We start from the raw sequence: 27,720 nt of genomic DNA on the forward strand, positions 1-27,720 counted from the left end.
ATGAGAAACCACTAAGGTCTTATATTGTACGTAAGTAACCTACTGACAACAAGTGTAGGTACTGTACTAAAAAAGGGAAAACAATTCTGAAAGATTCAAACTTCTGTCTCCTGCTTTAAGATCAAGGCAGGACTTCAGATGTCTTTAAATCTTACCCTCAATGTGAATGTGTCTATGTGTGAGTGTGTGTATTTTGGCCTCTCGTTTCAGCCCTGTCTCAGTAATTTCATGCTTTTTCAGTTCTTTAATCAAGCGGGGAAGAACCTTAAATTCTCGATTGAGATGCAGAGGGGGAGAGTGCAGATGCTCACAAAATGGAGGGGGAGTTAACAATTGCAGGACAACACATCTTGGACTTGTGGCAGACTTTTGCAAGAAAACTTTTGCCACAACGACGTTACCAAAAACGTATACAAGCGCCCTTGTGCTTGTACATACACACTGCGTACGTATACACAGAAAGCCAGATGTCAACGCACACATATAGGGGGGGGGGGGGGGGTCAGATGGCTGAGCGGAGGGAGTCGGGCTATTAATCAGAAGGTTGACGGTTCGATTCCCGGACATGAAAAATGACGTTGTGTCCTTGGGCAAGGCACTTCACCCTACTTGCCTCTGGGAGAATGTCCCTGTACTTACTGTAAGTCGCTCTGGATAAGAGCGTCTGCTAAATGACTAAATGTAAATATAGGAGGTGAATAAGGAGACAGTCATCTGGCAAAACACAGGGCAGACATTGTTCAAACTGATCCCTGAGTTTTTAATAAGTGACATGTTGGGGCTGTCAATTGTGTCGGGGAATAAGAAAGCCTACTAATTATATATTTCTCTAGATTCAACAACATTTGACGAAAGAGGATCAATCAGGCACCACGTTATTGGTTCCACAGCAAACTGAGTGGCAGATTCAGCACTTGGGCCTACAGACCACAATGTATGTTGTCTGTGGCTTGTACCCGTATCCACATCCTATGGCCTGCACCACTAGCCGTGTGATTTGTGAGCTTGACAGCGCCCCAGGAAACACAGCCCATTGATTAGTCTAATGTCCTGGCTAAGGTTGCCAGTTCGATTCCTGGCCGTGCCAAATGACGTTGTGTCCTTGGGTAAGGCACTTCACCCTACTTGCCTCGGGGAGAATGTCCCTGTACTTACTGTAAGTCGCTCTGGATAAGAGCGTCTGCTAAATGACTAAATGTAAATGTATTTGGAGTGGAGTTTGCATGGCAGGGCGGGTATAAACCACGCCTGGCTCCCCTATTGGCTACTTGGCTCCTGATGCATTTACATTTACATTTAGTCATTTAGCAGACGCTCTTATCCAGAGCGACTTACAGTAAGTACAGGGACAGTCCCCCAAAGCAAGTAGGGTGAAGTGCCTTGCCCAAGGACACAACATCATTTGGCACAGCCGGGAATCGAACTGGCAACCTTCAGATTACTAGCCCGATTCCCTAAACGCTCAGCCACCTGACTCTGGGGCTGATGCCCCAATTGGGCGGTTGAACTATCCAACAGAGGTTAAATTATTGACCATCTACTGGAGAAAACATGTCAGTAATATCACCACACTGTACTACAGATAATCAAGCAAGAGTAACAGGATCTCAACCAAATGAGCGCACACTTGTTTTCTCCACATAGAAAATGTGCACAATTTGCACACAAACTGACGAAGTTTAGTAAAATGTATTAAGATAAATGTAGCAGGGGGAGGAGTGTGGGGGGGGGGGGGGTGCGGGCTGTCATGACACCTGGGTTTCTGCAGCTTAACAGCCAACGATGACACCCTCCCTGCTTCCTGTCACGTGTTCCTGCCTATCTTACCGTGTGACATATATTAGACAGCTTTCTGCACATGACAACTATATGGTGGCAGTGGGAGCCATCAAGCCATTAATAGTACTAGTGCACAGTGCCCATAATGCAGTCAATGATTAAGATGTCAGTGAAACACACAAATACAGATTACTTGAACTATAGATAGTGCCCGTGATACAATTGGTGGCGCACACACACATTTCGGGAATTATAGATAGATAGTGTAGTGCCCGTGATGCAGCTGGTGATGACAGTTCTTCTCAGTGGTTTTGGTACCTATATTTCTCAGATCACAATTGAAATTCTCTGTAATCTCTGAAATACTTGTTCAAACTCCAAATCATCTATTCTAGTCAAATTGCCAATGCTGTGGTAGCCTACATTCAGGCAAATGATTATGTAGCCATGAACAGAATTCATGAAAGTATATCCACTTTACATTGTCGTTCTGTTAGCTAGCCAGCATTTCATCCGTAAAGAAACCCCTTTGAAAGCAGAGATTCAATGCTATGCCAGCAGCCAACACTAACCTTGCCATATCAGTTGTAAAAGTGAATTCTCTTCTAAATAACAAAACTTTTTTGTTATTTAGAATTTCCCTATTGTCCTTACTTCGAACTCCGGGTGCGTTAAGCACTTAGGCATTCTCAAGGAAATGAAACTTTGTTAATCACATTAGTTCATTAACTAAACAAAATTCACTGAAGTTATCATACAACCTCCGATACAGCTTCCTAGTGCACGCACTAGTGAACCATATGGTGTGAGGGATGACCAGAGGTCCAATCAAAGTGAAGGGGCAGGGATGAGTTCCCATGATAACCATGGAGGCACATGAAAGATGGGGATTGTTTAAAAAAAATAATGCTGATCCGAACAACGTTAATTTACACTTCCAACGTATCTGATAAGGCTATCAGAAACATATTCATTCAAGTGCACCGTTTGCAAAATGAAAAAACATGAAATTAAGATGACATAGCCAGGGGTGAAAATGCTGTGTCATCTCCTGCTCTTGAGCCTGAGTGTGTGTGGTCTTGGGAGCTTCTCTCAGACCACAGTCAGGACCATCCTCCTTTAACAACAGAGCAGCCAAGTAAAGCCAGTGTGTAATGCGACAGGTTAATGTAACAGGAAACCTTCCTCGTGCCTAAGTGCATAGATGGATGCAGATCCTCCGACTTCATCTCCTATGTGGATGCTGACTAGCTCAGTGTCTGTGGTGAGGGTGGTGGAGGGTGAAAGGGGCAGGGTGTGTGTACGTCTGCCCGGAAGCGGGCCTAATCTCTGTGGCCGGGGTAGTGTGGCAGCATCTCAGCGAGGCTTCGGACTGAAGGAACAGAGGCGGGGAGGGACGGGGGTGACTCATCACAAAACACCTGCCAGAATACATACCAGCTGGGAAGCCGGAGCTCTATGGGGAAGTGGGGATGGGGAGACTGGATAGATGTGTGTGTGATGGAGAGATTATTTATTATTATTATTTTTCTTCTGTCACCTTATTAGCAGACGTCTATGTATTATTTTATTTTTTTACCATTTCATAAATAATGGAGGCTATGCTTGAGGAAATAATTTTGCTTCCACTTTAGATTAAAATAGATAGGCTAATAGATTGACAATAGTCCAAGCCCCCATGGTGCTATCATGTATGGTTCAAAGATTATCAAGGTTTACCTCTTTACATATATATGCAAACTGCTGAAATGTATATCAATAGAATCTAGAACTAACCAGTGGTCAGAAATGGAACACACAAATTATGAAATTCAAGTTTATCTATATTTTCTAATCAATGTATTTATTCCCAGGTGTTTTGCCATTTCCTTTTATTTTCTTTGTGCGTAAACTACATATTATCATTCCAGGATAAGAAATACCAATGGAGGCTGCGTTGGAAATCGTTAATCAAACTTTTGTCAGCATTTTGAGTGGAAATTTCATTTGCATTTGTACAGGTGTATTCGTGCACGTCGAGCTGGCACTCAAAGCAGTTTACTGGCCACTTTGTCCATTCGCACACTTCACAGTTGCGTATTGATCAGACAAGAAGACACGCTTATCAACTCGATTACTATTGATCAAAACAGAACGAGGGTTCAGCTGTAGCTGACTTCAAACATACTATTGAGAACATATTCGCTGACATGCATTGCACGCGTGATGAACACAGCTTTTTCTTTTTTTGCTCTATGCAGGAAAAACCCTGGTATGGTACAAAGGAAACCTGGCCAACCACATTGCTTTAGTCAAAAAAGGGAAGTCACACGTTTGGCTAAAACTTAGCAAAATAGAAAAAGATATATAATTGTGTGCGATTTAAATCCCCCCTGCAGAATCCTTCTACTACAATGAGGATATTTTTGACCACCAGAAATTGGCCATTTCCAGTCCCAGGGAAATGTGCTGCTAAACGCAAGGACAGGAACTGAACCTGAACATATAGACCTGCAGGGCAACAACCATGTTGGCCTGAGTCCTCAATACATGACACAAAGCATAATTCAGAGGAATAGTCTAGATGGGGTAATAAATAATAGTGGGAGGGAGTTAGTACATATGTCGCACCTCAAGCCTGTACTTTCTAAATGGCAGAGGGGACTCCTTAGGGAGGTACACATACTCCTCAACACATGGAAGCAGCATAGTAGACTATGCAGTCACTGACATGGACCCCTCCTCCTCCTTCAATGCATTCACTGTCAGACACCACTAACAGACCACTGTCAGATAAATGTCTGAAAACAAATGGACAACATTTTTTTAAACAACCTGAGCCCTGCTAAATGTTCGAACTACAAACATCATTCAAATGGGCTCCTGACAATGACGACACTTTTAATCATATCTTAACTTCTCCTGAAATTACCAACGTAATTCATGATTTTCTCTCAGCCAAATTCCAAACAAATCAATCTGGAATAAATAGGGCTGTAACAGAAATTCTTACTAATTTTCGCAAATCAGCCAATAAAGCAGGTCTTACTAAAAACAGTTATAAGACAAAACAGAAGCCAAAAAGTGATTAATGATTTGATGAAGACTGTAAAAATATCAGAAAACAATTAAGATATCTGTCTAATCAAAAACACCATCAACCACTGTGGGTGAGGTTTAATAGCTGTGTAGAATTGTATATGGGGTAAGACTGTTTAGGAACTGTTCATATTTTGTCATCACACACGATCGGGAGTGTCGGCCAGAACACGGCTTTGAGGCCAGGATCTTCAAGGTAGGAGAGGTGCACAGATGATCCAATGAGGAGACAAGGTTGATTCAATCACTTTGTATTAAAGATACATGTGGAGTTGAGGTGTGTTTGGTGTATGTAGTATATGTGTGGTTCTGAAACCAAAGAGAAAACAATAAGTACAAAACTATTACGTAGCCCACATGCACATATTTAGCTGACATGTTAACCTAACAGGCTAGTCAGCTCAACAAGCATGTAAATTACTAAAATAAGCCCCAAACATGTAAATACACATTCTTAAGTACGTAGTTAGCTACACCATAAGAAGCACAAATAGCATACATATGCAGACTCAATGCGAGGTCATTCGCAAGCTAACACAAACGTTATTTATCCAGTAAACGCTAGCATTCTTTCACTCGTTTAACACCAACACCAACGATAAATGCTAAACATCTCTGAACATATTACACGGGTTGATATATGAAATTTGCATCATGGTAAACAACTTACATATTTTATGGACGCACACGTCGAACTAAGAAGGGGTTTCTAACTTGGTCTCAACATGGACATGAAATTACTGCTTCGGCAACACGGCAGATTAGTCGAACAATGGGCATTCTCCCTCTGGCATGACGTATAGCACTGCCAATAACCAATCAAGAGTCCTTCCGCGTGAAAATCAGAACTAACATTTCTTATTGGCAAATAAGTCCAGAGCCTTTTGTACAACCACAAAACACAGACCTGCGTCAGAATTATGCCGAAACAGAGAATACAAAACAAAAAAAAGGAAAACATTACAATCAAAAGCTAAAAGAAATTGAAGACTCAATTTAGACTCTAATTTATCTGTCTCATTGCTTGTCAGAATCTGGAGAGATTTCCAACTACCGTATTTTGTGATGAACAGTCAGATATGTTCCTCTGGTAGTTTTGTAAAGATCAACTTTTTTATTTCAGAAAGAAATGACTACAATAGTGTTTGTAGTTTTAGTAGTGCGTGTTTGTGAGCAGGGGTGAACGTCGTTCCGGAGTCGTGGGGGGGGGGGGGGGGGGGCACTGAGTTGACCCCCCCGATTGTCATTGTATAATTCGCACACTGCCTGTACTTACTGTGAGTCGCTCTGGATAAGAGCGTCTGCTAAATGACTAAATGTAAATTTAACAATTCAAAATGGTTACATTTGGAAAAAACATTTTGAAAACCTGTATAAAGAAATATCACTTAACAGTATAAACTGTAACCAGAAACAGATACAAGATACATTACGAATACTTGAAACAACCATCAAGAACAATCAAGACCCACTTGATTACCAAATTACAATAAAAGAACTAGAAGACAACATTTAAAAACTAAAACTAAGACCAGGAAAAGCATGCGGTCCTGACAGTATCAGGACAGAGATGCTTAAAAACCGAGGCATCTGTGTGAGCAGCGGACACTGCTGGCATTATTTGATTTGTTTGTTGGTTGCCATGGCGGGGCGTGCAGAGCTGGAGTTAAGCAGAAGGCTGGGCTAGCGGCCAGCGGCACAGAGTCGAGTCAAGATACGAAGATCAAGATACGGATGCGGGGCAAGCTCTTGGCCATCGTGGGCGGTGTCGATCATCTCCGCCGTGTCCTGGCAGGACAGTCCAGCAGGCTCCGTAGCGGGCAGCTTAGCTACTAGCTACTGCATCTTATCTACACTGTACATCATGGCCTTGTTGTGTTGTCTGTTTGTATTGTATCGTGTTGTCTGTAGCCTACATATTGTCTGTGGTTGTTGTGGTATGAGAGCTGTGAGAGATACCTGAATTTCCCCAAGGGATTAATAAAGTATTTATCTATCAGTAACATGGAGAAGGTTTTCTGCAGTATTATCAATGCCTGAATGCTGGCCTTCCTTACGGAACACAATGTCTTGAGTAAAGGACAAATTGGCTTCCTACCAAATAACCGCACTACTGATCATATTTACACCCTACACACCCTAACAGATCAACACATAAAACAAACAAAAAAAGATTTTTGCATGCTTTCTCCAAAGTGGTATAGGGGGTAAAGGTTATGACATAAACTTCGTTTTGTAGTCAAATAAATCTATGTTTAAAATAAATGCGTGGTAAAAAATTACAATAAAAGAACAGACTTCTTCACTCAAGGGCAAGTTGTTCGCCAGGGATGCAACTTATCTCCAACGCTCTTCAATGTCTACATTGATGAGCTAGCAGTATTGTTGGAACAATCTGCAGTCCCTGGCCTCAACCTAAACAACAAGGAAGTTAAATTCCTGCTCTATGCAGATGACCTAGTGCTGTTGTCACCCACAGAGCAGGGTTTAACAGCAGCATCTGAATCTGCTAGAGCAATACTGTCAGAACTGGGCCCTGACCCTTTAAAAAGTCTAAAATAATGATCAGAATCTGGACTAAAATATTTGATACCATAATCGCACCAATAGTGCTATATGGAAGTGAAATATGGGGTCCACTCAGTCAGCATGATTACACTAGATGGGACAAGCATCCAATAGAGGCCCTGCATGCTGAATTCTGTAGAATTATATTGAACATACAAAGGAAAACACCCACCAATGCATGCAGAGCAGAATTAGGTCAATATCCATTAATTATAAACATCAAGAAAAGAACACAAAAATTCTCGATGCATCTCAAATCAAGTCCCCAAGATACACTGCAATTTAAAGCACTGCAAACCCAAGAAATGAACCCCAAAAAGAGTCCTTTCAGTCAGCTGGTCATGACACTTATTAACCAACTAACACCTAACATTGTCCTATCTCAGATCAGCACTGCTTTACAATCACAAATCAGAGTAAATCAAATTGTTTAACAAACCAAAAAGGAGATAAACAGAGATTATGAATTGGATAAATATCTTTATACTTTTAAAGATATCAAACAAAGAAAAATCCTGACCAGGTACAGGATCAGTGACCACAGTCTAGCCATTGAAAAAGGCAGACAAAAAAAAAAAAAAAAAAAAGAGAGATGCCGTGCCATGAAATGAGGGAAAACCTGAGCGTACCGTAACCAGCCTTAACATTTTGCCTTCTATTTAGTATTGTCCATTTCACGGTGTACTATTTACTTTAGTTATTTTTGTTTTGATTTTGTTGCCACTGTGTCTTACAAATGATAATTTGTTGATATATAGTTATCCGTTATTGTGCCTCTAGCTTTGGCAATACGGTTGTAGTGACTGTCATGCTAATAAAGCTGAATTGAATTGAGAGACAGAGGGATGACAGAGACAGGAGGGAGAGAGAGAGACAGGAGAGAGAAGATACAGAGAGAGACAGAGACTTGAAACCCTTATACCATTGTTCACCACACTGTCCGATAATGAAAAGATGAAAGTACTCTTTGGGGAGGGACACACAGCCTCCCTATCTGGACGATTTCTTAAAGAGTGTCATGAAATTAGGGAAAACCTGAGTTTACCGTAACCAGCCATGACATTTTGCCTTCTATTTATCATATTTATTGTCCATTTCACTGTGTACTGTTCACTTTATTTTTGTTTCAATTTTGTGTTGATTTCGATTTTGTTGTCACCATCTTAAAAATTATTATTTGTTGATGTATAGTTATCTGTTATTGTGCCTCTAGCTTTGGTAATACGGTTGTAGTGACTGTCATGCTAATAAAGCTGAATTGAATTGAGAGCGAGAGAGAAACGATATAGAGTGAGCATGTATGTGTGTGTCTGTGAGTGTGAGATTACCCACTGCTGATTGAGAAGATAGGGGTGAGAGCAGCAGTTCTACCCTGTGTGTGTGTGTGTTTGTGTCTGTAATGGGGGGGGGGGGAGCGTGACACATTAATGGGTTGTGCCGGGCCTATCACACGGATGAGATATCTATCAGAACCCCCCGCTGGTCTGCAAGCTGCCGCCGCCACCAAGAGTGGCAGACAGGAAGGGGACAGGGGGACGGGAGATTAGGAGAGTAACCTTGAGGGCAGGCGGGAGGGAGCGCAAGTCTATCATGCTGGGAAGGGACCAGAGTGTATGAGGGGGGGCAGCAGGATAGGGGGAAGAGAAGATGGTGTTGTAGGAATGAAAAGAAAGAGGAAAGAACAGATAAACCCAGGGCAGGAGTTGAGGATAGGGGGAGCGGAGGGATGGGTTGCAGAAGGGCGGTGTTGGGAAGAGGAGGAGTGGCAGAGGTTTGAGAGGACTTCAGCCTACAATAAAACCCCTATTTTCATTGTTAGCCGGGGGCAGTCATCATCATTAATTATTCAATCAATCGCAAATTGGAGATAGAGAAACGTGGCCGTCCATTAAAGAAGGTGCAGGGCGTGTGTGAGTGTGAGTGTGAGAGAAACAGAGAGAGAAACAGAGAGACAGGAATGAGCGAGAGACCGAGAAAGAGAGAGATGGAAAGTTTTAGAGCACTCCAAAAACCAATAACAGTGGAGGAAACACTCGTAGCCATTTAGAGGACGCTTTTATCTAAAGCTTCCAATGACAAAGTAAAAATTGTGGGTAGAATTAATCACACAAAAGAGCTAAAAGGTGCTCCAATTTTCACACACCACTCTCAATGAGCCCTCATTAAGCTAATGACAGCAAAAAAGTATGTGTTACCACACACCGGATAGAAGGTTGAGTAGCAGGAATGAAAAACCCTGATTACAGGCACAGGCACAGCTAATTACCAACAACAAACGTGTGAGTAATCAAAATGACATTATTCGCAGCTTGGTTAACTGCTAGTGGCCCTTGAAAGTACCAGATGGTGAGCGTTTGAATTTTTTCTCCCGCGGCTTGGTTCGACGGAATAATACAAACAACTGAAATGTGCCAGGCCTTCAACCCTCACGGTCAGCACCCAAACACCGCGGCAAAAACAAGAAGGAGATACTGAAGTCGAAGCCTAACACGGACATCAGTTGGCACTGACTTCTGACACTAACCTCCGACTATTAGTCAGTTGCCTGTTGAAGGTGTGGAAAATCTCAAACTGTCAGAGTGTACTCAAAACAAAATAAGTATTTAGTGTTATTTCTGAAAGAGGATTAGAGAGTTAGAAATGATAACTCAAGTGATGTTCACATAGGACAGCTACTATTATGATGATGAGGATTATATGTTACTGGTAGCTGCTGTCATATGCCATTAATGAAGTGAATGTAGGTGTGTGTGTCATCCCAGTGGAACAGGGTGTGTAGATGAGGTCAGAACGCCCTGGAGCATAAGGTGTCGACTGAGGCAGCCACACCCCAGTGCTTCATGAGCAGTGTGTGTGAGAGAGAGAAAGACTGAGTGAAGAAGGGGTAGGGACAAGGGGGAGGAACAGCTACAATTGCTGTATGATCCCTGTTTTCTAATTTTCATCTGCTTTGGTTTTTTGTCTCCTTTTCAATCAATCAAAACCAACAGAAAAAGTGTTGATCACAGTCAACCATTATCATGGGTTGTTTTCTTTCAATCCTTCACATGGTTCAATACCGCCAAAATCTAAAATGGATCAACTCTCCCTGGGTGCACCGGATTCTGAAATCAGATCTTTTTTTGACAAAAGGCTATTACAATATCCATCGTGGCGACCGGAAGTGAACAGGAGGGTCTAGCTGTACGGAGCGCAGGGCTGTTGGCAGAAGGAAGCTGGTGGTTTCACTCCGTCATGAGATAACGGTACAAGTCCGCCGTTTGCGGCTTAGGTCAGCGTGGAATCCAAACTGGGATACAGATACCTTACATGAGCCTACTCAGTTGTTTGGGGAACAAAAACCAGAGTCTGGCGTACCAAAAAGAAAATCTCTTAGTTCCCTACCCCCATCTCGCTATTGCTGACATGTCTACTGCGGCTGTGGGCTTTCATCTCCTGGACATGCAGCGAAAACGAAGCCTAATTACCCTCACACACACACACAACTCTTCTGGCTGTCACCACACAAAGACAGAGGTCACATCTAATTGGGCTAGGGCCATGTATGTTTCCGGTACAGCTTTCATTTGGCTTGCACCCATCATATATAATGTGGGTATAAGGAATTCCTCAAACTCTTTAACTTACATCATAATTCCTAAAAGAAATTCCCCTCCCACAAGAGACAGCAAATTTGCAACACCCGTTTCCACAGTCAGACACTAGAACAAGGAAAATAACTTGAACAGGATATGAAACATCCAGAACCTAATCGACTACCCATTACAAAATTACCCATGTAAGCTTTTCAGCCCTCAAATCTGATTACGTGGTCACACAGTCCTCTTGAGACTCTTGTTCCCACAAGGTAGGCCTACACAACGGCTTCATTTCAAAGAGGCAGATGTTTCAGACAGCAGAGAGAAACCTATCATTTAGAAGACGTTTGCATAGAGATGCTTGAAAGCTTGAAAGACTGCATAGTTGAGGCCCATTCTCTGGTAAACAGCGACTGCTTTAGACGAGGGAGAGAGAGCCTGATAGTCTTGTGGGTCAGTGTAAGGACTACGAGGTCAAATCCAGGGGTTGTTTAGTCAGAAAGGGCCCACCCATGTTCATTGTGCCGAGTCATACATACAAAAGTTTAAATGTGTCTGACGGGTTAAACCGTCTTCAAATACAGTTCTTGGTGTTTATCTTATGCTTGATAAGAATAGGAAGTTACCGCTGGTTGGGAGTTCTCAATGACCCACCAGCTGATGACTAACGCCCAACTGATTCTTGGGGACTCTGTAATATAAAAACATTTAAGAAATTACACGTTAAAATGTATTTTAAATTGACGCTGCTACCAAATGCTGTCTTTCAAATGGACGGTGTGCAGTGTGAGAAAGAGAGAGAATGGTTGCGATGATTTACAGCTGGAGAAAGCTTTGAGTGAAATATCTACAGTAGGTTGCTTACCTGAAATGCTGAAGACACGCTGATTGGAATGTTATGATTCAGTTTGTAAAATGGCACTGCTACAATACATTACTGTACTTCAGAGAAGCATTGAATGGGAAGGATATAAGTGGAACAGTCTGAAGTGAATACAGCAAAGTCAATGCCATACACTGCAGTCATCCTTTTCAAAGCAACAATTTTGATACTTTGAAAACGCAATGTGATTCAGACAGGAAAGCATTCATGTGGACAGCAAACAAAGGAGGAGTTTAGAATGGCATGGCTCTAACCAAAAAAGGCCAGATGTCAGACACAAGGTTGTAGACTTGGTGGGTTGGCTTTCCCACAGTATATACAGGTGGGTTAGAGGTGGCAGATGGCTGGGCGGTGATAGACTGGGCTTGGTTTGGATTTGCGGCAGTGATCCCCAACTTAGTCATCAAACATAACGCCTCCAGTTTGAGTGAATTCAGCAAGCGTCTGGAGGAAAGAGCTGCACGTAATTTCCTGCATGTGTGTTGGGGACACCCCTTCATCCCTCAGGCTGCGTGTTGGGGACAGGGCCTGCGTGTGTTGGGAACACCACTTCATCCCTCAGGCTGTGTCAGTTCACCCAATAGGGAAAAAGGAGTGAATAAACCTGTGTTCTGTACCCAGGTTCCTGCCTGATGCTCTTTTACTTCCTCATCTCGTTCTGTACTTCCTGTCCAGATGGCTTCACTTTCAGCAGGCTTCCTTCACCTCACTTAGCTTTCTCTAGACGTCAGCAGGGTTTCACATGGTGGTGTGTGTGTACGTTCTTTGGTACAAACCCACCTTTGACAGACACCACAGTCCATTAAATGGTCCGTGCATAGGAAGTTTCTAATGAACTACACTTCTTCCAAAACTAGTTTAAACAATTTACCACAATATTTTCTTTCTATACGTCTAGTAGTACAAAATGACTGGAAAGATATGGGAAATGTACACTGTTTGCACAATTATTAGGTAAGTGAGTATTTTTTGATATTTTCCAACTCCAAGCTGTCTAAACCTGAATGCTTATTGGATTTAAGCATATCAGGTGATGTGTATTTGTGTAATGAGGGAGGGTGTGGCCTAAGGAGATCAACACCCTATATCAAGGTGTGCATAATTATAAGGCAGCTTCTTGTCGCCAGGCAAAATGGTCCAAAAAAAGATTTAACTGACTGAAAAGTCAAAAATAAATAAATAAAAATATTTCAGAGGGATGCAGTACTCTTGAAATTGCTAAGATATTGTGGCGTGATCACAGAACCATTAAACGTTTTGTTGAAAATAGTCAACAGGGTCGCAAGAAACGTGTTGAAAAAAAAATTAACTGCTAAAGATTTGAGAAGAATCAAACGTGAAGCTACCAGGAACCCATTATCCTCCAGTACTATCATATTCCAGAACTGCAACCTACCTGGAGTGCCCAGAAGTACAAGGTGTTCAGTGCTCAGAGACATGAACAAGGTAAGGAAGGCTGAGACCCGACCACCACTGAACAAGACACATAAGTTGAAACGTCAAGACTGGGCAAAGAACTATCTGAAGACAGAAGGTTTTATGGACTGATGAGATGAGAGTGACTATTGACGGACGAGATGGATGGGCCCGTGGCTGGATCAGTAACGGCCACAGAGTTCCACTTTGACTCAGACGCCAGACAGACCTGACCTAACCCCTATTGAGAACCTGTGGAGCCTTCTTAAACAGGAAATTTACAGTGAAGGAAAACAGTACACCTCTCTGAACAGTGTCAAACTGTTCAGAGAGGTGCAAACTGTGTTTGCTGCTGCACAAAACATGATCGTCAACAGATCAAGACACTGACAGACTCCATGAATGGAAGGGTTATTACTGTTATTGAAAAGAAGGGTGGCTATATTGGTCACAGATTTTTTGTGGGAAATGTCAGAAATGTTTATTTGTAAATTTGGAGTTGTTTGTTTATCATTCTCACTTTAACATATGGAAATAAAGAAGTGAGATGGGAAATTCTCGTTTTTCATTTAGTTGCATAATAATTTTGCACACTAATCGTTGACCAATAATTGTGCACACATAGATATTCTCGTAAGAAAGCCAAAACCTCACTTTTACTTTCTTAAATATTCAGGTTTGAGGTTTATTGCCATTTTGGATTGACCAAGAGCACTGTCGTTGTTCAATAATAAAATGAATCCTCAAAAATACAACTTGCCTAATAATTGTGCACACAGTGTATCTTTGTTACATAAAATATATTTTATATACCAGAGCCATCAAGAGAACATGCTCCTCCCGGCCAAACCCTCCATCTCCCACAATCTCTCAATCATCCTTGGATCGGCGACGGTGATCCCTTCATCCTCTGCCAGGAACCTCGGGGTGACCATGGATGACGAGCTCTCCCTCACAGCCCACATTGCTGCGGTCTCCCGGTCGTGTAGATTCACCCTCTACAACATCCGGAAGATCAGGAGATACCTGTCTGAGCATTCCACCCAGCTGCTAGTCCAAGCACTTGTCCTCTCAAAGTTGGACTACTGCAACTCGCTGCTCGCCGGTCTCCCAGCATGCACAACCCGCCCTCTCCAGAGGATTCAGAACGCGGCGGCCCGTCTGGTTTTCAATCTACCCAGACACCCCCATGTTACCCCGCTCCTCATCTCCCTCCACTGGCTTCCCATCACGGCCCGTATCAGATTCAAGACTCTGGTACTGACCTTCCGAGAGGTGAACGGGACTGCACCCGACTACATCAAGTCTCTCCTCCAGCCTTACACCCCCCCCTGGACCTGATGTTAGTTTCCTCCAGGATCACAATGACTCGTATTGAGAGACTTGTTGCTATTGTTGGTTAGTTGTAACGGTTTTAAATTCTTGTACTTGCTGTGAAATATTTTACTGTTGATAGTTTTTTTCTACACTCGTGGGGAGTTTCATGTTGTTCAATTCTATTTTGTTTAACTGCATGCTCTTATGGTTCTTCCCTTTGGCACTAATTTGGTTTTCCACAATGTATGCTTCATGTTTTGGCTGCTTGCAATGTTTGGGGCTATCTCGTTGTTATGATCAGTGACCTATGCTCTTTTGTAAAGCTCTCTCTTGGATGTTGCTTTGGATAAAAGCGTCTGCTAAATGCATAAATGTAAATGTGTATATCAAGAGAAAGCTTTCATTAAACAGTATGAAAATGGAGTTACGAATTTTAAAGACGTGAGCTTTCTTATGTATTTTTCTCATTCTTTGCCAGATATTATGTTCATATGTACAAAGTCAAGGTAAACCTGCCAAGACAGAGTATGATAACATTAGATGCCAAAATGTATCAAGAGGATGTCCTGGTGCAAGGGATATCCTCAAAGGGGTTGATTTGTCATGGTATCTAGACCATTACTTCATCAGTGTGAACTGTTTCCTGGGACATTGCATAATTCTTGTTCAGAGGAATACCTGAATTTTCCTCTGTTTGTATAAACCCGTCTGTATTCCTGGCAGGCAGTGAGGATAACATCAAAGATTAAAGTCTGGGAAAGTGACAAGGGTTACTGCAGTAACTGGCTCCAGTGGCCATGGAGCCAGTCATGCAAAACACAGACCCGTAAACGCCTTTTTTTCAATGCTATTACGACACAATATTCCTCACAAGACTTCCATTATGATCTCACTTTGGGAAAAGGTAGGCCTGCTTTGCCAATGAACTGAGCACTCACATCCCCCACCCCTTGAATATCCACATAACTTTGACACAAATTGAGGACATGGCAACTCCAGTGCCTTAATCAGGTTGTAATATGCACTTGTTATTAAAGCTCCACTGCAGATGTTTTGGAAAACCTTTGATGGGGTCAGAGATTATTTCCTCATCTCCGGCCCCAAACAAACAGTTAGAAGGACAACAGTTCCGACCACTCCTAACGTTACCCTGACAATCAGCAGAATTGTCCAATTTAGTAGGGAAAACTAAAAAAAGTCTACAAAATAAATGTATGTGAGCGCCATGTCAAAATACATAAATGTGTTGAATGAAAAAAGACATGCTTGGAGAGGAACTTACCCTACAATACCCTTTTCAGATTTACTTCAGAACACTTAAGATTACATTAACTGCCATGCAACTAGCAATACCTAGGCTATAGTTTTAGTCAGTCTGACTGGTCATGAACTGTTACTATTGAACAGAGTCATTTCATGGCTGGCCAATGGCTTAAGAAAACACAACCAGGGCCCTGTGTATTCTTTCCAACACATTGCTCTCTGGCGGAAAAAGCACTGCACTTTATAACTGTCTGATTCAAGGCAATTACTTTAGGTAGCGGCTAAAGGCACAGTTGTCAAGCCAGCAATAAAACAGACTAACTTACTGCAGCTTGCTGTACAAATCATTTGACGTGTGCTAAATTCTACTCTTGAGAAGAGAACAAATGAAAAGATGCCCTATTTAGTTATGCTTTAGTAACATCTTTCCAATCCCTGGCTTCTCGACCCCATTATTCTGGACAGGCATGAGACAGAACAGATCAACTCAAACCGTAGTCTGAGTCTGAACATTTGTGATGTCTTTGACAGATCTTTACCTTAACACTTCAGGTCAAATTTCATGACAGACATTCACCAACAGTCAAAAACATGTAGATACGACACAAACTTGAAGCCCACAGCTGACCTTGTAACATGAATCCACATTAAACAGGCCAAAACTTTTGTCAATCTAGCATCTGGGAGTGGAAGAGTGTTTCTCTAAAGGGCTTGATTATCTGTCGATGTGTAGTGGTGGTCGTGCTTCATCGATCCTTTGCCACTGTGGACGGGTATAGGGCTCATGAAGAAACCTTTTCAAAGTGGCTCTAGACTTTCTTCTTGTCACTTGATGATGTTGCTTGATCTACTAGGAGCATGGCAGCGATAGTAATGGAAGTCTACTAGTAGTATACGTATATTAAGGGTAGAGTGAGTATCCTTACAGGGGAGATAGGTTCAGAACGTCCTTCAAGAAGGAACGTCCGTCGTGCTGCTGTTGTCCTTGAGTACACCGATTTGAGTCGAGTCATAACTAAGACACTTAGCTGACGAGAGATTCCTTTACAAGAGGTTTTTTAATTAAACACAAGTCTCTGAAGCAAAGTCGAGGAGATTAATTTGGCTAATTAAGAACAAAGTTATCAAGGAGGAGTTCAGTAGGACAGCTTCCAGACCTTTTGATGGGGAAAAGGCACGATTTAAACACACACAGGAGCCAAATCTCGTGTGCCTTCAAAAAAAAGTCACCTCTGGGTCATACACAATTAACATAGTGTACAGGAGCACAGACAAAGCTTTTCCATGTGCCAATCTCTCCTCTAAAGGAACCTCCATTGCTATCAAGCATACAGTGGAGAAAGCACCACTCAGACAATATGGAATAGGCAAAGCAAGGTTCAATGATACAGCCCCAGGGAAGCGTGTCACTTACATCCTGCGATAGCATCAGACATAACAGGGCTTTCCTTGAAGTATTATCCAGTATCAACTTATGGAACCTGATAGGCCTACTTACAATGTTTGTTTGGCTAAATACAGTGGGCTTGAGCCAGGGGCGGAGCAAGGGTTGTGTCTCGGGGGGGGCGGAAACTGATTGGGGGGCCCCCCTGTTATTAATATTTTGCAGTGCAATAAAATATAACAATAAAAAGTAACCGATGGCAACCTCTATTGTGAACAGCACATTTTAGCCTATAAAATAAATGTGTTCAGTCATCATAGCCCCTAATGTGCAAACAAAATGTAGGCCTAGGCTAGTAGCCTCGCATTCAGCATTCATTAGAATTTCTCACACACAGTAGGCCTACACAAATCCATGCATAACATGGGTTTAATGATCTGTCCATTTACCAAATACATTATATTCAAATTCAACGATAAGAGGTCATAAGCCCCCCAAAATGAAGTTAAAGACAGTAGCCTATAGTCATCCTAACAGTGACAACTTATAATAAACTAACATAAGCCTATATAACAATTATTTCAGCAACAATTTGGGCAAGCTACACGAGAACCAAGCCCCAATGAAAAAAACTAAAAACAAGTGCGCGACACGCACTGCAGTTACTTCCTTGAAGGTGGGTACTCTGTTGAAGTTTAAAACTATTGGATCTGCCCAGACCCACTCTGGATCTGCCATAACCAATCGCTAGCGTTCGCCTTAGACAACTCTTTCACAACTAACGGAGCTAGCTGGAAAATCAAACAAACCCCATGGGGATCAAAGATTGTTCTTGCTCCGGAATGGCTTTGCTCGCATCTTTCTCCGCCGCCATTACGGAACTACAACACAAACTAGCTCACGACATCAATGTCATTGTTCTCAGCCACTCCCTCTGTTCGCTGATTGGACAGGTAGAAAGTTAACTGGAGACATCCGATTTACGTACCTCAAACCCAGACGCTGTACAGAAGCAAAATCAAAATTGAGCGGAAGTACGTAGTGTGTAGTCCACCCCCCTAGCCTGGCAGAGCCAGGTTTCAAAATGTCGAACCTTTTCTAAGGGTGCCATGAAAAAAGGTTGGGAAACACTGTGCTAAACTGTTGCACAGCACGTATCGTGTCGTGCCGTGGTGTATTAGCAGCATCATACATTTAATTCAAGACTTGCATGTACAGTAAGTAATGTCACAATGTATTTAAACTCAAGCTTGTGTGGTGCATCGCTGTCTTCAATGCCACAGGCTAAACTTTGTCAAAAGTTTTTTTTTTGGGAGGGGCACATTCAAACAATCCCCTCAGTGAAGTTTGGCTAGCAACGGCAACAGCTAGCTTGCTCGTAGCTCAATTTACCAAATGGTCGCATTTGGCATTGCAATGATCGCTTCCAGCAAACTTCTTTTGAATGAGCCATTTCCCCTGAAATAAATGTCAAGCTTATTGACGTTTTTGGGGGCATATTTTCAGTTAGCAGATGGTATTGTTTGAATCGCGCTTCCATCTGAAATACTGCCGGTGACAACGTTGTTAGAATAGCTTGTTTCAAAGGGGGTTCCTAATGAATGAATGCAAAATGAGTAGACTAAATGCTTGAAAATATCACTAGAATGGAAAAACTTACGTTTCAGTCAGAGTTTAGGACCATTTTTACACCGGATTGTCCAATATCTTCATTTGGTCCAACTTTCAACTGAGGCTGCTAGTATATAGCTCATCACTATTCCCTCTTGCAGGGGAAATGAAAAATCAACCGTTTCATTCTACACTTCACTTTTTGCATTTGTTATTGTAAATAAGCAGCAACAAATGTATGCTTTTAAATCTATGCAATCTTCAAAAATACTAAGTAGACATTTTTATATATACAGAAATTTCATTTCTAAAAATTAGTTCATAAACGGAACCATCTGCAACCGACGCAAGCAAGCACAGCCTACAATTTCCCCAGACATTGTACCCTCTCTAGTTTGTAACTTGTTTAACTACTTGCTCTTATGTTTCTTCCCATTGGTACTTGGTTGCTTATCACAGTGTATGCTCATGTTTTGGCTTCCTGCAATGTTTTTTGTGGCCATCTCGTTGTTTATGATCATTAACCTATGCACTTTTTGTAAAGCTCTCTCTTGGAAGTCGCTTTGGATAAAAGCTTCTGCTAAATGAATAAATGTACCGTAATTGTCGGACTGTAAGCCGCGCCTTTTTTCCCATATTTCGACCCTGCGGTTTATATAACGGTACGGCTAATCTATGGATTTTTACAGCTAACGGCCACTAATATCAGTAAATTTTCGCTTTAAAAAAATATAAATATTCAAAGATGTGCATAGTTTTTCAAAAATAGCCAAAGTTAAGTGGTTAAATGATTGTGACGCTATTAACTAATTTTGCTGGGGAACCCCTAGCACTCCCTCAAGGACCACTGGTTGAAAACCACTGCTGTAGATCACTGCCGGTATGTGCGCTGGGAGCGCACCGTTTAAGTTTGAAAGTTGAAAAGTTTGTGTCTGATACGCTATGTGATACAGTACAGTTTACACAGCACAGTATATGTTCTGTAGCTACTATTGCACTAAATGGTAACACTCAGTGTGCGAAATACCCGTCAATATTCGGGGGGGTCCCCATCTCTCGTTTGTTGCGCAATACCGATCTAAATTTGCTCAATATGCAGTAGGCAGGGACGGACTGGGAGTAAAAATAGGCCTTGGACTTTAATCCAGACCGGCCCACCAGAACCGGCCCCGTATACGCCACTAAAGTGCGCTGCTAATGCATGCACATTCTGGGTTTGAGATAATGCTAGTAGGGAGTTCTACAGTTAATGCCGCTACTGGCAGTTGGTATAACATTACAGTAACTATTTTATGGATGCAAGCCAAGACAATCAGTCTATAGCCTACATGACAACACACACACGCACACACTTAACCATTTTTGATAATCCGATATGCTATTATTCTAGTATTCTATTATTCTATATGGTAGGCTAGTATTCGTAAAGCAACACTGACATAAGAGGTTGCATTGGCTAAAGTTGTTTGGATGCACGTTGTTTTATAACAAGTGCATTGTCATTCGGTGCCTCTTCATCTCTGAGTGCCACCTTTTTGGATGTGAACCCAAAGTGTGCGAGTGATACACTCTGGTTATCTTTCGCTTGCTAGCCATTGACTTCTCAACGTTTCTGTTTGGCGCACAGGACTGGCTGGCTCCGCTTGGCAAAAAAAATTGTGAATAAATGTTTGGATTTCTTAATACTGAACATGGTGAGCTTAAAGGTGACATGACATTAAAACTTCACTTTAGGAGGTTATTTAACATTAATATGAGTTCCCCTAGCCTGCCTTTGGTCCCCCAGTGGCTAGAATTTTCGATCGGTGTAAACCAAGCCCTGGGTGTTCTTTTCCGCCTTTCAGAAAATGAAAGCTCAATTGCTCTGTTTGAAAATCTCCTCTTTGTGACGTCACAAGGAGGAAGGTTACCTCCCCTCTCTCTGCTTTGCCCGCCCAGAGAATCTGGCCCGCCCATAAGAAACTGAGCTACAACCGTGCAAGTGTTTTTATCCTCAGTAGACATCATGGCTTGCAAACGAACGAAGCATTACATTTGCTCAGTTTGGATGTACAAAGGAAAACAAAAATCTTTTTACAGTTCCTTCATCCGAGCCTCTGAAGACCCAGTATCTTAATTTAATTTTCTCTGGAAATGCGCCTACACAACTTCTGTTGTAGGCGCATTTGTTTTGTATGTCTGCGCCAAACACTTCAGCCACGACGGTTTCCTCAACTTGAGCTAATACAAAACTGGCCTTGCTGAAATTAAATTCTGGATCAGTACTAACTCTCCTTCGTCCAGCTACTAACCTCGGACAAGTAAGTTAACTAACGCTATATCATTTTGTAGCTTTACTGTATATGGTTACCTAGCTTGCTACCCTTAGAATGTGGCTGTAACATTAGCTCTGCAGCTAACAGCTGAGTTACTGTCGCTAATGGAATGGTAGATAGCATCAAGTATGTGTGTGAATACACATGCTGTAACGTGAGTGTTGTACACTTCTTTGTTATTTGGATAACCGTTCTGCTGTTGGTGTTATGGCGTGCGCGATATACGCCTTTCCCCTCATTGAAATGACTGAGTGTGTACCTCTGCAAAACAGGGTTATCAGATGAGAATGGGCAAATTCGAGGCATCTTACAGCAACGGGGCTACAGCCATTGCGATACATCCATTGTAAACATTAGCGCATGGTGCCGCCCCTCCGCTCCTCATTAGCATTTAAAGCTACAGACACCAAAACAGCGCGTTCTGAAGAAAGCTCCTTGTGGGATTGCTAGTAGTGGCTGTAATTCTGCACCAAGGCTGAATTTCGGGAAAGAGACTTCTGATACAGTATTAGGGGACCACTAAGGCCTATATAAAGCATCCAAAAACAGCATGTCAAGTGTCCTTTAAAAACATTTTTGTGACAATATTTATATATTTATTTTGAAAAACATTGAGACCGCCTTCAAATTTTGCTTTTGAGGCTTTCAGGGCGGCTCGTGGGTGAATCAGGGGGGTCGAACCCCCCCGGACCCCCCCGTATTTCGCACACTGGTAACACTTGAATACGTTATGCAAATATGCAACGTGTTTGTTGAAATGTTAATAAATGGGAGCTTCCTCAAGCAGCCATCTCTTTCCCGACAATCCCCTCTGTGCACGAACCCTTACATACGGTAATTAAACATTAAAACACCTGCGGCTTATAGTCCAGTGCGGCTTATATATGTATCATTCAATTTAGCTGCTGCGGCTTATATTCAGGTGCGCCTTATAGTCCGAAAATTACGGTAAATGTATTGGTCCCAGCTTGAGACAGAGAAAAGAGATGGGGATCAGGTGGCCTGGTGTGGTGTTTGAGGGGGATGGGAATGGAGAACAGGGGTGTGAGAGGGGAGGGAAGGCGAAGGGGGAGGCAGATGGTCCAATATCGAGTACAAAGAGGTGGAAAGACAGCCGTCACAGGTCTCAGGAGACCAGCGACCACAAAGATGACCAGCATGTCAAAAGCATGGTCTTACTCAGCCTGCGTCTTCAAAGACGGAAAGGAAAAAACACATGCCATATTATTTAACTTTTTGGGGGGGAAAGTGTTTAAAATACCGTGACTCAGTAGAAAAACCGCCCCAAAAAAAGAGTCTTACACACAAAAATAGAGAAAGGGACACTTTTGTCCTTCTGTGTTCCTGCTTCTTGAAGAGCACTTCCCTGAAACCGATCATGATGCGTATTGATCCATCTTGATCCCACCCCTCCCCACCAAAAAACACTTCGGGGGATATAACGCTTCCAGTAGAAGTGTAGGCCCAAGAGAAAGAGAGTATTCTCTGGTTTCCGAAAGGAACATTTGGAGTGCTGCGGAAATCATGACATCCGCCCACACCAGGCATAAAGACAAGAAGCAACCAACACACCTGAAACTGAGGAGTGAGAAGAGGTGGTGTGGAAAAAAAGATGCGGCGAAAAGAGAGAAGCCCAAGAAGAACAAGACTACACGAAGCTCAAACAAACCTCTGAAAAATCATTTTTGTTACAGCCTTTCAGAAAATTTGGACAGGGAACCCTGTGTGTGTGTGTGTGTGTGTCACCCTGTCCCCAGGCACTGTGAAATCAGCAAATCAGAGACATGGTGAAGCCCAGTCTTTGTGAGGTGATAATTAAAGATTGAATACAGAAAGGAAACATATGAACAGGATGTAGCTTTGGGTTTTTGCCCACCTTCCTTGCCTCCCTTATCAACTACCTCACTTTACCCCCCCCCCCCCCCCCCCCTTACCCCTTCAGGCAGGAAACTGAGAATGACAATACAACACACATGGTAGGAGAGACAACAGTTCCCCAAAAAACTCTCTGATCTACAGGCAAACTAACCATCTTTTGGTTGGATGAGACAGGCTGACACAACTGCAGAGGGCTAAAACTTCCAACTGCATGTAGACTTGGCTCCTTTTCAATTGGATTATTCCCGTCACTTCTTCTGAGTAAAACCAGGAGCCAGGCAGTAGGGAGTAAAGGAAATACACAATAATAATTGACTACGCAAGGAAAATTTTAATAAATAATATAATGCTGACATTTCTGATAAACTGGTAGTGAAACTGAAATATAACCAGTATTGCACTTACTACTGTTCAAGTTGGAATGAGAAGAATCTGAGTACTACAAAGACCTTTAGGGTGAGATTTGCACTACAGTTTTTAGTGCTTCTCTCTCCCTCACTGTGCACTATCGTTGCAAGTCTTTCTCTTGTTCTCTATTCATGTCAATACTCATTAATGATGATTCATTATGTCCTTTTTTTGTAGGATACTGGGCAGAGCGTCCAAAAAAAAACCTTCACATGCTGTCACAGAATTGGGTAAACAAACAAAACTAAATACCTGAATGTTTAAGGTATTATCTGATACTGAAACCTTCTTGACATCTGGCTGTTTCACCCTTTCTTTTGCTTTTGCACTGCCAATTATACACAAACGTCACCGATGTGCCGTGGTCCCACTTAACAAGACACTGTGTGTGTGTAGCCAGTGTTGGGGAGTAACGGAATACATGTACCGGCGTTACGTATTCAGAATACAAATTATGAGTAACTGTATTCCGTTACAGTTACAATTTAAATAGTTGGTATTTAGAAAACAGTTACATTGTTGAAATCAATGGATTACATTACGATACTTATCTGTTTCACGAGTTTAGTCACTCTCATAAATTAAGGCAACTCCATGCATTTCCCAGAACTTCTACACTGTCCGAAACACAACTACATCTATCGCTCCCATGTCATTGCCTCTCGTTCTTTCCTTCTGCAATGCTATTGGCTAAGCCAATGCATGGCCATCACATGCACGGGGGATGCAAACTCACGTACCATGGTTGGCCAAAGCATGCCTCTCATCCACTCTCAAGTAGTTCTTAAGAGACACGTACGAGGGTTCTCCTTACGAGCATGTTCGGGAACGCATGTAAGAAATAACGATGGTTCATTATTTTGCTCGTAGAGAACCCTCGTAACAACTAAGATCCATCATTATCGGGAAACGCAGTTTAGTAATCAGGATTTGATGGCCGCATTCCGACACTTATAAAATGCAATTCAATGTGGAAGTAATCCAAGTAATCAGAATACGTTACTCAGATTAAGTAACGTAACATTTTAGGGCATGTATTCTGTATCGAAATACGTTTTTAAAGTATCCTTCCCAACACTGTGCGTAGCGTAGGTGTGTCTGATGGACAGAAAAGGAGCTAAACTGATTGGGAAAGGGAGAGAACGATCACAGTTCTGAGTTGAATGTGTTGCACCTTTACTGTAAGATCCTTAAGAATTCTGTACCACTGTCAAGCTTTGCAGCTACACTGTCAAGCCCTACAGATAGGGTGACCAGAAGCATGACCCTGAAAAGCAGGACACTTGGGTCCAAAAAGGAGGCCAAAGGGTCAAAAAGGAGGACAATCCCAAAAAGTTGTTGACCGACTAATAACATTAGTCATTTTAGTAAGTCAAAATTTTTAAGTGCACTGCTTTTCTGTTGTCTTTGGTGACAAGTTTAGTCAAAAGATAAATAAGAAAATAAGACAGTACCATTACCCAAACTATTTCAATTGTAATAGAAATTAAAATATATAATTTGGTCAGCTCAGCAGCAGTTGTTTATCATCCGCTGTTGTTGTGTTTAGAGCAAAAAATGATGTTAAGGAAGAGTGCCCGGCAGAACTAGCATTATCCTTGTGCCGTTGCCTAGCGCAGGCATGCCGCTCTAAAGCCCTTTTCCCCCTACTGCTCACGTCTATATCAATGCGACAGAGCTTACAGAAGGCACGATATTGATCTTTGCTGCTCTTAATGGTAAAGTGGAGTTCTGAACTCCACGTAGGTTTGAAGGAGGTCTTTCTTTTTGGCACCTGAAAGCCTACGTGAGTGGTAAATTGCGATGGTGGGCAGGAAGGGTCAAAAAGGAGGACAAAAGGGAGAAAAGGAGGACACGCAACAGTGGTCCGGACAAAGGGCTGGAAAACCGGACTGTCCGGACGAAATCCGGACGTCTGGTCACCCTACCTACACACCTAAGAGGACAGGACAACAAACTACCCCTCAGTGGATGGCATTCCTCATTCCTTCTGTTTCTATCTTTCTTTCTGTCCTCACCTCTCATCTCATCTGTCACGCTGGTACTGCTGCACATCAAAACCAATCACAGGGCAGTGCTTTAAGTGAGGCTGACAACAGCCTGACAGTAACAGACCATCAGCCTCTGTCCAATACAGAATGCAACTGTGGTGGTCGGACTGTCTGTCGCTGAGTGGCTTGTGAGAAAACGAGCACCGTGTCCTCCCAATAACCCCTCCCCAGTGGACTAAGCCCCTCGCTAACTTCACTTCTCATCTTCATCACGACTGTATCACCCACTGTTTTTTTTGCATAGTGTTAGGACATGAGCATCCATGAAGGGCTCTGGGCTTCCACAATGACTTAAGTGTATCAAAAAATAAACTGGACAAGCACTTTAGCAAGTAGATGGATTAGACCTCTTGATGGTTCAAAAGAATGTGTGCCCTCTGCATTTTAACAAGCAATTGAATTGTGTCTTAACATTTATTATTGTAATGTGTCCTGTTTTCTCTCACGTTAAGATATATTAAAAACAACATTAATTGCTATGATGAGGTATCCCCCTGCCCTAAAGTAGTGTCACCTTCAAAGTATGGGGACGCTTTTGTTTCGTACCTGTCTTGTGACTGCTCTTCATACATCCTCTCCTTGCCTTCCTTAAAGAGGCGGATGGCTCGTTTAGACTTCTTCATAAGGCTGTCAATGTAGATCTTAAAGTATTCGTTTTCGCTGAGCTGAGTCAGCTTCTGGTTCTCCTCATATTTGCACAGTATTAGTCGCAGGTGCTGGTAAGTGTCTGGTAAAATATCCAAAATGTATGGTGGGCTGTTCTTTAGCAGAAGTCTTGGGTTCTGACACAGACGAACCTATGCAGGGGAAGACAGTTTAGTAATAGATGCTTCATGTCCAGTCCTCCAACTTTCACCAGTATGGCTAGCCTATACGTTATCACAACTAGGCAATAGGGTAGCCAGTCTCCACATGTCAATAGCAGTTTAATTTAGGTAAAAATAGACACACTTACAACTTTGTCCATAAGTTTCCACGTTTTTTCAACTGTTCGGCGGTCGGCAGCTGCTTGTTTGGGTGGTCCCACAGCATCCTGAATGGCATCAATAATACCTAAAATTCGACCCTTTCGCTGGTTTGGTCCGCGTCCACCCGGATTTCGGCCACTCAGAGCCGTTGCCATTTCTAAAAACTGAGACACAAATAGGCTAATTAGCTCTCAATGTGGACACATATGATTTCTGTTAACGCTGAGACTGTCGTACAGGTTGGCTTTGGTGTGAACTTTATTCTGTAAAAAGTTAACCTAACAGGATATTAACCAAGAAACTTAAGTGTTTGGCATAACTCAAAATCCGAGAATAAACAGAGCAACTACCTATAGGTTTTCTCCCAAACCCTTTTCCAGACAAACGTCATTTCCAGATTTAGTCAGTTGCATAAAGTCCTTTATTCACGACTGCTATTCCAGTTTGAGGAGTAGGCTACACTGCGATTGGAAGAATCAGTATGACAGCAGAGTTTACAACAGAATTTCAATTTCTGTTTAGAAAAAGTTACTTACTGCGCACCACACCAAAACAAGGAATGTCGATGGTTCCTGTAAAGCTGAAAGCACTCCACATAAACAGCCCGATATGTCAAAATAGAAGCGAAGCGATTGATCAAAACCATCCACAAATATGTGGGCAGTCTAACATTATCAATCTTTCCTCTTCGATAGTCTTAACATCATTTTACAAAGGTTACCACAGGAATTGGTTTGCAATACGGGTTTAAAGCGAGACCTTTACAGGCTGTGGTCGCTGGCTCAGGCAGTAGTCTAATCACCCCCTCTGCGCCCAACAGCACTCAGTGTTACTGGTAGGAGGAGCAGAACGCTTACAATGTGGCAATAATGTCTATGAACCTATCAAAATAGTCTGTTGAAAATAAGACCCGTCTACAATATTGATAGAGTCGTATCAACACCAATAACCAATGAGAAGCTAGAGTCGCATGCATTGTGTCGAACTCAATTTCTAGCTTATGTTTGTGGCCTACCTCACTTTTATCCATAGGGGACAGCAATAATTAGACAACCACATTTTTTGTAGTAGTAGGCCAAATGCAACAGAAAACGGTGAACAATCAGTGGAAGATGTTCTAGAGATTTGCAATCGAATTGGTAGCCAACAATGGCCTAGACTAGGCCTACTTCCAGAAACTGCTTTATGATTAACCACAAAGAGCGTATGGTCTTTTTGGTCGA

General features: G+C 42.3%; 1 protein-coding gene across 4 annotated transcripts in view; it reads right to left on the reverse strand.

The window, feature by feature from the left end:
• The window catches only part of cblb (Cbl proto-oncogene B, E3 ubiquitin protein ligase), a 90,342-nt gene extending 63,066 nt beyond the window's left edge, over positions 1 to 27,276 (reverse strand). Inside the window, exons 1-4 of one of the 4 annotated variants that reach the window (XM_067257122.1) lie at positions 27,219 to 27,276; positions 27,034 to 27,077; positions 26,485 to 26,661; positions 26,076 to 26,326 (exon numbers count right to left, since the gene is read on the reverse strand). In XM_067257122.1, coding sequence (XP_067113223.1) covers positions 26,076 to 26,326; positions 26,485 to 26,652 — 419 coding nt within the window. In that variant the 5' untranslated portion in view covers positions 26,653 to 26,661; positions 27,034 to 27,077; positions 27,219 to 27,276. Of the gene's footprint in view, positions 1 to 26,075; positions 26,327 to 26,484; positions 26,662 to 27,033 lie in introns of all 4 variants that reach the window. The other 3 variants (XM_067257124.1, XM_067257121.1, XM_067257125.1) reach the window with 3 other exon arrangements.
• Positions 27,277 to 27,720: the final 444 nt, after the last annotated feature.

The sequence above is a fragment of the Osmerus mordax genome, chromosome 19 (genome assembly GCF_038355195.1).
Source record: "Osmerus mordax isolate fOsmMor3 chromosome 19, fOsmMor3.pri, whole genome shotgun sequence".
NCBI classification, from domain to species: Eukaryota; Metazoa; Chordata; class Actinopteri; order Osmeriformes; family Osmeridae; genus Osmerus; species Osmerus mordax.